This window comes from Genypterus blacodes, unplaced genomic scaffold, assembly GCF_046128005.1.
Source record: "Genypterus blacodes isolate CSIRO-AG114 ecotype Tasmania unplaced genomic scaffold, CSIRO-AGI_Gbla_v1 ptg000037l_1, whole genome shotgun sequence".
Classification (NCBI taxonomy): Eukaryota; Metazoa; Chordata; class Actinopteri; order Ophidiiformes; family Ophidiidae; genus Genypterus; species Genypterus blacodes.
The window spans coordinates 3,566,885-3,577,739 of record NW_027466850.1 but is presented as its reverse complement, the minus strand read 5'-3'; the positions used below and the strand labels follow the sequence as shown (position 1 = coordinate 3,577,739).

Below are 10,855 nucleotides of genomic sequence, written 5' to 3'. Positions count from 1 at the left end.
TGCAAGGTGTTTTAGGCTTGGACGTGTAGCTGTGTGCTGAAGCTGTGTGCTGTAGCTGTGTGGAAACTTGCTTGAAGCATGCTGCCTCAGTAATAGCTATCTGTCTGTTTCTGATGATTTGATAATTTCAGTATCACGTCATAAAAAAAAGACAAAATAGAACTTTGTGATAAATGTCAGATTGTTAATTTATTGCAGTTGTTACAAGAGCTCTTCTCAATATTTTTTTCTATTTCTAACATTTGATAACCTGTACTAGGCATAGTCACCAATTCAATCTGTGGAGAAATCAAAGAGAAATTATCAATTGTCACAGCAATACATTGGATAAATTTCTAACAAATACAAACATTTTATGAATATAAGAAATTATTTTAATCCTTACCTTTAACTACAAGTTTAGTTGAACACTCTGCCTTGCCAAAGGAGTTTACTGCAACAACCTTATATTCACCGCTGTCCTTTTGTCGCACTCTGAGAATATACATGGAGCATACACCGTACGAGTTGGTGATGTAGTAGTTGTTGTCTGAGTTGATGCAGACGTCGTCCAGGTACCAGCACACACTGGGCGTGGGGCATCCTCGGACAGCACAGGTCATATACAGTTGGTAACCTTTAGGTGGTGTGTGAATTTTCAGAGGGACCAAGATGGACGGTGGCCTCTCGAGGTTGAGTTCCATGTTTGAATTTCCATTTGACATCACTGGAACTTGACAGGAGAAATCACACAGGGGAAGAATTGACATTTAACCTAGAAATGTGTTTGACATAGATTCTGTCAATCAACTTCTGAAATACCAAGTTCTACATGCACCACTCACTGAATAAAAAGATTGGGTTTGGACTTGGAGAGATAAAGCATGTATATAAGGCTTTGCAGCAAACCAAGCATCTTTGTGTTTTCTATCATTGTGCTTTTCAGATTCACTAATGAGGGAATCCTAAAAGATTAGAATTGGATTCATGTCAAACTTCTGGGTATGGATTCCTATACAATGTCTGGGAGTACTAAGAACATTGAAGCTGTTGTGTTGTTTGCATTGGTAGCTGTTGTGTTGTTTGCATTGGATTGCAGAGGTAGGTGTCATATTGGGTCCCTTTAAATCTAATCTTGTATGTATGTTTTGATAACATCACTAAATGTTATTGAACTGGACCTTAATTGTAAATCACCTCTGTTGCCGTTGGCACCCCATGTTGGTGACGCAGATGGATCTGAGACTCCCACATCATTCTTGGCATAGATGCGGAAATGGTACTCTCTGCCAGGCAGAATGTTGTTGGCTGTATATGTGTTACTGAAAATGCGGTCCGCTACAGTCCTCCACACCCTGGTGTCGGAGTCATGTTGTGACACCGTGTAAAAGAGACGGTCATCAAGCTCCTGGTCTGCAGAGGGAGCCCAACTCAACACTACTTTTCCCTGGACCGTTTGCTCTATCTCCATTGGGCCTGGGCTCTTTGGCTCGTCTAGCAACAAAAAAGATGCACAGGTTTGAATTATCATTGAATAGGTCATTTGATGAATGCACTGGTATGATGTTGGTACTTGTCATGCGCTTACCTGTGACTCTAACCTCAACATCAAAGAAAGCCTCACCCACTAAGTTTTTGGCTACAATAGTGTAGATGCCTGAATCTGAGCGTTTTGATGAAGGGATGACAAGCTGGGACGTTCCCTCTGTATCGATGACCTTCATCCATGAGGATATTGGGTCACCATCCCTCAACCAAGTGATTTGTGGTGGAGGTTCAGCCTGAGAATGTCAGCATCAGAAACAATGGGAGAAATGATGTTGTTGTAGCAAATGATGACAAGGCAGGAGTAGAAGGGAGCAAAGTCTGATCAGGAAATCAATTAAGATTTGATCTAGAAAAAAAGTGTATGTATTTATCTGGTAGGAATGCGACAAGTTGGTGTATATTTGGGTTTTAGGGTTTTCACATTTTATGGTACTGAATCTGACAAAGGAATAAAGCACTCATTATTCATACCAGCTTATAGGCTTATCCTTACCTCATAGGTTATTTTGACACGCACAGAATTTCCTGCTCTGACAACAACAAAATCCTCTGGGTCTTTAAAACAAGGTCTCACTGGAGGGAAAACACATAAAATAAAATGCAGTGAGGAAGCAAACAGTCCGCTGGGAAACAGTTAAATCGTTAATACAGAGAGCAAACATTCACCACTTACTGTTGGGATTCTTTGCACACACCATTGCAGATGGAGGGCTGGGATCTCCACATCCTGACTTGTTGATAGCTGAGACCCTGAATTCATATTCTGTTCCCTCTGTGACATCTTTAACTGCATAGGTCAAGCCTGTATGTAAGATGAATGGTAAGTTGAGGAATAATATTATTGAAAGTAAGTCTCTGATGCTGTAATTGGACGTCGGTATGCTTTTGTCCTGTCAGACCTTCAATAGGTTCATTCAGCAGGTTAATGGCAGTCCACTGATTTGTGTCCTTCTTTCGTTTTTCCAGTTGGTAACCGGTGATTGGTACTCCTCCATCATCCACCGGTGGGGTCCAGGTCAAGTTGATACAGGTTTTAGAGGCACTCACCACATTGGGAGCTCCAGGTGGGCCGGAGAGGACTGAGGGATGAAAAAATGTATGTATTAATTATTAATGACTAAGTATTAGAAGCATTAAAGGAATGCAAAGACTTAAACACATTATTATTTTATGATTACATTTGCATAGTAACATTAAAAATGTGGCTTTCAACATCATTTAAGACTTTAGATGATGAATGATTTGAAGCCAGTGCAAAACCTATCCAGAGGCACTTTCATTTATTACAGTCTGAAGGAGATTAACATGGGATTCACTGAGGAATTGACTGAGACTAACTCATTATGCCAGCCATAATGCTATCGGTTGTGTCCAGGGCATCGCTGAGACCCTCAGGGTTTTCTGCAAAGATGCGGTAGTTGCATTTCTTTCCGTGGGTCACATTCCTGTCTCTGAAAGAGGTCTTGTCAGCTGAGACATCCCCAAGTTTTGTCCACAGACTGTGTCTTGTCTGCTGTCGTTCAATGATATAGTTGGTGACAGCAGAGCCACCATCATCTTTGGGCGGGTTCCATTTTATCTCAATCACAGATGAGGTGGCTTCAACTGTCTCCACTGGGCCCTCTGGTGGACCTGGTCGATCTGTAAGAGAACGTTTGAAATGTTCCTAAGTTTGGATTTTCCGGACACATTTAGTTTATCCTTGAACATTGAACATAATTGATATTAAAAAGAAAAATGAAATCTTATTGGAGAGGGCCTTGTCACTGTATCCACAAAAGTTTACAAGTCACTTGACAAATTGGATGAATGAACATTTCAAAAATTTTAATTTCCCAGTATTGACTTTTCTCAGCACATTTCTGTTTTCCTACCAAGCACAATAAGCTGAGATGTAGCCTCCACAATGCCAAATGGATTTTTCAGTTGGATCTTTATTTCCCCTGCGTCTGTCCTCAGGCAATCTCTGAGCAGAAGCCGGCTGTGATTGGGCTCCTTCACAATCTTTACTTCTCCTCCATCTTTGATCTCAATACCATCCTTAAACCAACTGACTGCCAAAGACTCCTGGCTAGGGAAAGGCATCTTGAAGGCAGCGTTCTGGCCCACTCTTACTATCACAGGTTTGGAGAACTTATAAAGGTCATCAGGATCAAACTGAGGTACATCTGGAACACAAAGAACAAGTCACGTGTATGTGCTGAAGCTAAAGTGTTAGATAGTACATATTATGCAATAACATCAAGTAAATAATACCTCCAACTGTGACCTTTCCTTGCGTACTTTGGTCTCCTGACACAAAACTGTAAAGGCCAGAATCGTCATCACCACAGCTTTCAATTATCAGCTTGTGCAAAGTCCCATCATTGGTTATGTTGATTCCATCTTTGGAGGTTATCTAGCAAGACAGAGTTACTCTATTATGTGAGAAGGTTCTTGTGTTTTACATTAACAAAATAAATAAACTAAAATAGTCAGTCCCAGAAAAAATATAGAAGATGAAATGTTGCGCCTTACTGCCTCTCCATGTTTGAACCAGGCCCCCTCACAGTGAGTGTTCATCTCAACACTTAATTCAACTGGCTTTCCACGAAGAGCGTAAATATCAGAGAGCCCACAGGTAATTCCAGGCCCTAAGTGTTATAAATAAAGTTACTTCTCTTGTATATATACAGTACATGGAAATAAAATACTACTAATACTAAATATACGACTTCTACTTCTACTACTAAAAATAGTAATTCAAATAGACATGTAAATATAATGAAACAAACAAGTTATTGTATTGATTGATGTACTCTCTATTGCGTACCACATCCTTCATCATACACAAGTAGATGATCAACCCTTGTATCAGAATGCTGTCATATTCAGTTGTATATCCATGCAGGGGTGAACACAGTAGGTTTCTTACCATCACTGACCGCCTCTTCAACCTGTGGCTCTGGAACCTCTGTTGTCTCTGCTGATGCATCACATATTGTCAGTTAAAGTTGTCAGTCAGCAAGTTATCATAGAAAATGCACTGCACAGGTGTGTTTGGTGACCTGTGTCCTCTGTGCATATCGGGACAGGTTTGCAGTGCATAAAGATGTCAGAGCTGCTTGTAATTAAATTCACTGATAACTTTTGGCCCTTAACAATGTGTATTCCTGACTTGTTTTATAAACCTTGTAGTTTGCATTCTTACCCGTTTCCGGTTCTTTTACTGCTTTGGGTTCAGCAACCGATGGGGCCGGAGCTGCAGGGATGGCAGGTGGAGGTGCAGCTTCAGTGGCAGGTGGAGGTGCAGCTTCAGCAGCTGCTTTAGCAGCTTTAACCTGCTCCTTGTTTTCTTCTCTCACCTTCTCTAATTTTACTTGTTGCTCTTCAGCAACCTTCTGTAGATCCATTCCAGATCCTCCTGCCCTTGTAGTTTTCCTTGCTGACCTTTTACCCTTTTGTGCTTGTTTGTCAGCTAAAAAGAAAAAGAGCATCTTTGAAAACTGGTAAAAGTATTATTAGCATTATTACTGTGCATTATTCAATTACATACCAGTTAGATTGGCATTGTCACTTATTGACCTTTTATTAGCAGTATAGTGTAGGTAGTGTAACATCTTACCCTCAACTATGAGCCACGCATTGCAAGACTTTATTCCTGCACAGGCTGAATAAATTCCTTTGTCTACCACCATGCAGTCTTTGACCACCAGCCTATGGATGAGCTTGTCTTCTGAAACCTCAATATCATATTTATCTCCTTGTTCCAAAGGAAGGTTCTTGCCAAACCATGTTATCTTGGAGAAGGGATTGGACAGGACACACTCAAACACAGCATCTTCTCTCTCCATTGCTTTCACTTCCTGGATTTTCACCAAGAACTCCACTATGGGAACTGAAAAATAAATAAAATATATTGCCCGTTGAGTGAGGCTTGGGTTAGGAAGCATACACATATTCATTTAAAATTGATCAACGGATACACATTTTCCATCCCTAATGTAATACTTACTTTTAAAATCAGTGGAAAACATATTCACATCCTCAACATCCAACTGGTAGAGTCCAGCATCATCAGGCATAAGATCCCTTATGCTGAAAATGTATTTTCTCCCCACTTTTTTAAGACTGTGTCTCATCTTGTCTCCCAACTCCTTTGTGTATGGGACCATTTCACCATCCTGTTGGGAAATATGCAATGTCATTTTGATGGGATAGATAGATAGATATACTACTGTTGATCCCAAGCTGGGAAATTGTTCTGGGATGCTGGGATGCAAAACATAGCCAGAGATAAAGCCCACTAGACTAATGTCGGACTAATGTGGACTCTATCAGAGCATGTTTGGCCACTGTTTAACCCTTTGATATCTCTACTACTACTATTACTGCCTAGATTAATGATAATACATAGTGTAAAACAATATATGGTACAGTATAAGATTATTCTTAATATTTCTTAGAACCTAATATTTTACTGTGAACCCCATATTAAAACTACCTTGTATTTGTTACATACTAACCTTGTACAGAAATATGGAGCTGCTTGGGTCTATAAGATCCAGGTCAATCTCAAAGAAAGCAGCACCATCTGCTCCCACTTGAATGTGCTTCAGGTTGGAAATGCTTTTGACAAACTGAATCAAGACGAGAATAATAAGTTTAGTTCCTAAACTGTATAATCTACATATTAAAACACTAAATGTGTTCAATTAGTACCAAGACAAACCTCAGCTTGCTCTTCCTCTCTTTCCTTCTTCATTTCATTTAATTTCTTCAGCATCCAGCGGAAATCCGTCACTCCAAACTCTGCACAGATCCTTTCGTAGTCTTTTTTCTCAGCGCTCAACAAGAGTTCGCAGAGTTTGGGATCTATCTCCCCCTCCTTTTTCACAGGCTGCTCAGATTTAGGAAGGACCTTACTGAAAATTAGAACATGGGGTAACCACTTCAACATTAACATCGATAAAGGAAAACCATGATGAATCTAAAGAAAGGTACACAAACCCACCTTCTCCTTTTTAGTACCTTCTTAAAATTCCCATCTGGCGCTTCTGCTGGTTGTTGAGGCGGTTTCTTCTTTTTGTACCCAACTGAAAGGAGACAAAGATTAAACCAATCTTTCAAACAGCATGCAACATACTAGATACATAATAATGTGTCAACATGGCACATTATTCATGTAGAGACTCATCTTTGGTCCCTCGCAGGTGACAGCACAGGCCGTCTGCCATCTGCTATCCAACGTGCAAGCTTATGGCGTCTTAAGTTTATGGAGAAGTAGATTGCATAGTTGCACTCTGTTTTGATTTAGCTGTAATACTGTGGTGGTACACAGTAGAATTCCTTACTTTTGAGTAACATCTCTAGAAATACGCATCATATTTTTTGTAATGGTAATCAATGTTACCTTCAATGACATTCAGAACAACTGTGACCACTGCTTGTCCGTATTCATTTTTGGCAAAGCACTTGTAGGTGTCTGCTTGGTCCGGCATAACATTTGCCATCTGTAAAAAAACAAAACTTGATATACAATATAATGAATGGATAAATGGATTCATACGTATTTTTGATGTCCTGTATGCAGTTGAGATAGACAATTTTGAGGCTCTGCACACTCCTTGATTGATAGATGACTTGCTTGTGGATTTTATTCTACATCTTCTACACCCTGCCCAGCAGTGAATTGAAAAGATAAAGCGGTTGACATGATGAGACCTTTTCAAAAACTGACAGCTCCCATGTGCATCAAAGTAAAAGTAATTGGCAAAGATAATGAACTGATGGGACAGAGAGTGAGAACACTGAGCGGCATTGATTTTTGACATTTTTATGTGATTTCTCTCTTTATCGCTGCTATTTTTCACCTCTCCTTCACATCCACATTCTCGCTGACATTTGATAGCACATATCACTTACTTCAAATGTATGCTCATTGGAAGTGGGGTCATATTTGGTCTGATATCTTGAGGTATCGGATACATCTCCATTATTTCTGCTCCATGTTACAGCTGGCTCGGGGTCTCCAGTGACGATGGCTTTGAAAAAGGCAAACTTGCCTGTTGACACGCACAGAGCAAGATCACAACAAGGTCACTTATCATATGAGAGCCATTGAACACAGCAAATGTATAGGTCATATAGGGTACATAGACTTTTGGTTAGGGTGATTGAGCCTCTAATCAGTGGTGGTATACTGTATTTCATTAGAATGGGATGTTGCTGTAATATTCATGTTGGAAATCTGGAAGGGTTCTGTTCCCGCTGTGCCTCGCCTTTAAACTAACTCCTGCTCATAAGTCATGGATCTGAAATTCCATTTGGATATTTTTCTGCATTAATGTTTAAAATGACTCTCTGCTGAGATGCTTACCCTCTTGGATGGTCAAAGCAATAGGCTTGCGGGTGAAGTCTGGATGACTCTTCCCCTCTGGCACCGTCTCAACAAACTGGGTAATCATTACCCCGGGGACCCTGGATCGTTTCTTGATCCCCACTGTCAGCATTGGAAAATGACATGTCAGCAACAACAACACACACTCACACACATATAAACAGTATATATTACCTATGAGATATTTGAATAAAATAAAAATCACCATGATCATCCCACCTCCAAACCTGCTGTCAATTTGTAATGAAACCATCACCCACACAAACCATGCTGAAACACATTCTAATACATGAAGTATTAGAATGTTGCATGTTACTCATTTGATCGGTTTATCGCCATTCACTGCTCCAGGTAACTGGAGCAGTGAATGTGTAAACGCTGTGTAGACGCTGTTCTGGACATTTGCATTTGTGTGAAATTTTATCTTCACAACCTTCCCCTGTGCATCCATGCCCGAACTTAACACTCTCCTCAGATATGTAGTGTTTCAACTACATATCCACAAACATGTTTGTTTATATGGTAAGAAATATCTGTTGCATCATTTCTTCATGCTGTGGTGAGCATGACGACGAGCTTGACGATCTTCCCTAAGCCTACCTTCATTACCATCCAAATTCTCTGCATCCGGACCTGCTAGAGCACATGTTTAAAAGCATATATAGCACATGTAAGTGTGATATTGGCGCAGCATTAAGACCTATATACTGTCATCCCCTATCATTACGGAAAACACAAATACTGCAGAATTTTTTGGATGTTGTTTTTGTTACATCTCTTTTGTGAAAAATATTATTGTAAATTCAAGTACTCTCAAAACGGGAGCATGCCTATGTTCCCTCAGCCCTATGTTCCCTCATTTCTAAGATTTTTTTCAAAATTAGGCCCTATGTTCCCTCAGCCCTATGTTCCCTCATTTCTAAGATTTTTTTCAAAATTAGGCCCTATGTTCCCTCAGCCCTATGTTCCCTCATTTCTAAGATTGTTTTCAAAATTAGGCCCTATGTTCCCTCATTTCTAAGATTTTTTTCAAAATTAGGCCCTATGTTCCCTCAGCCCTATGTTCCCTAACTCTAACCCTGACCCCGACCCTAACCCTAACCCTTAGAAATGAGGGAACATAGGGCTGAGGGAACATACGGCCTAATTTTTGAAAAAAATCTTAGAAATGAGGGAACATAGGGCCTAATTTTGAAAAAAATCTTAGAAATGAGGGAACATAGGGCTGTGGGACCATTGGGCTGAGGGAACACAGGGCTGACCCCCTCAAAACAAGGTTTGTCTTTGTCTTGTTTGGATTTAGACATGGTTTCCTTCAGTTTTCCTTCTCATGGCAGACTTGTTGCCATCGGCGATAAATGCAAGTTAACTAAGAAGTTTATAGTTGAGAAGCAAATTTTGCAAATGCAGAGAAGGTTGATGTCGGTTGATGATGCCACTTCCTGTCTGGCGTGTCACTTCATATACATGTCATGCTCCACAGCTTACCTTGGCCAGTGCCCGTGCCTTCCGCCAGTTTAAACTTTGTGGACATCTCGAGACCTGTGATTCCTGGACTGGTTCAGCAAAATCAACTGCAATGAATGACAGAGAGGCTTCACTGTTAGCTTTACACCTTGGAAAATTGTGAATTTCGATTCGGTAGCAGACTGTGGGAGATGTTTTGATTGTTAGCACTTTGGGTTTGAGAACCACATTGTAAATAAAAGTTATAATCAGATCTAAAGTGAGATACTTCATTTTAAACTCATGATGTCACTACTATTAGTGGTAGTCATTATGTTTTGTTGCCTCCTAACGTCACAGCAGGCTGTTTATTTTTGAATGATTAGCATTTTTTTTATGATCTGTCACTTCCAGTTGCAGCAGGATTTTTAGTGGCACATAGCGATGTTTCATTACCCAGATGGGTCGCTTAACTTAGAATGACAAATGTCACTTCACAGAAATAGATTGACTTAATTGTAATGGATTTGGTGCTACAGGGGCTCAGGGAATTTGCCGGAATGTAGACATTCGTAGGTATTTGCCAGATAGGAATGTTTTATGTGCATCTCTATGTTTCTCAACAGACAATACAAACACGACTTCCATCATGGAAGTTAGCTTCTCTATGTTACTGGAATGTGTTTTTGGCTTTGGGACAATCTGTTAATCTAAAGATAGAGATGTTGTGACAGCATTGTGATCGTGCGGAAATATTAAGTTACTACCGCGCTTAACAAATTCTCCATAATTCCATCCTAATGTCTTTAAAAGCCCCTTTCTCTCTTTTGACCTGCATTAATAACACAAGTGACAAATATGACCTCCAACAGCCTGTCAAGGTACCATGCATTAGTTGCTAGAATCACCACTGATTACACACTGTTGGTTTAATGGGAGAGTAGCTTAATGCAAAAGTCTAATAGTTGCTCATGTTGGTGCTTTGAAGACAGTCAGTACACTTAACCTGCTAAATCTTCTCCCATGCTGGGGAACAGCAAAAAAAAGTTTCACCTGTGGATAGATTTAGCAGCACTAAATTGCTTGAGATGGCATATTTCTCAAACTCAATCTCTATGGCACTGCTCCACATTCCACATTTTAATCACAGTTTAGGTTCAAGCTCAAGTTTTGTGTTGAAGTGACTGTGACAACGTTCAGACAGGGGGTTGCCTGAAGCCAGAATATATTTCCTCGCACAGCTGCAGCTGATTTTCCCTCTTACTTGCTTAAGAGTTTGTTCTCTGGTTCTTTGGAGTGCAGCTCAGAGAACTATTGATTATAATATGCTCCTTTGCTAATTCCCTTAAACACACACATGGATAGACACACAAGGCAAACATATACACATTGCCATCGGCATCATATCACAACTTCTACTGCTCAAATAAAGTAATCATGTTGTTGCAAATTCTATGATGAATGTAGATGATGTGAGGGTGAACTTGAGTCATTCTGTGAGAA

At 40.1% G+C, this 10,855-nt stretch overlaps 1 protein-coding gene across 1 annotated transcript; it reads right to left on the bottom strand.

Moving 5' to 3' along the window:
- Window positions 1-273: 273 nt before the first annotated feature.
- LOC142996199 (immunoglobulin-like and fibronectin type III domain-containing protein 1) lies at window positions 274-9,440 on the bottom strand. The gene is made up of 22 exons (XM_076147100.1): window positions 9,395-9,440; window positions 7,886-8,008; window positions 7,432-7,571; window positions 6,920-7,019; window positions 6,521-6,602; window positions 6,239-6,431; window positions 6,033-6,146; window positions 5,522-5,690; window positions 5,132-5,404; window positions 4,718-4,984; window positions 4,442-4,492; window positions 4,045-4,160; window positions 3,784-3,925; window positions 3,402-3,695; window positions 2,866-3,168; window positions 2,427-2,606; window positions 2,201-2,329; window positions 2,021-2,100; window positions 1,568-1,760; window positions 1,177-1,473; window positions 386-712; window positions 274-278 (listed from the first exon to the last, which is right to left on the bottom strand). The coding sequence occupies exons 1-22, from the start codon at window positions 9,438-9,440 to the stop codon at window positions 274-276; spliced, it is 3,624 nt and encodes a 1,207-aa protein (XP_076003215.1).
- Between the last annotated feature and the right edge of the window lie 1,415 nt (window positions 9,441-10,855).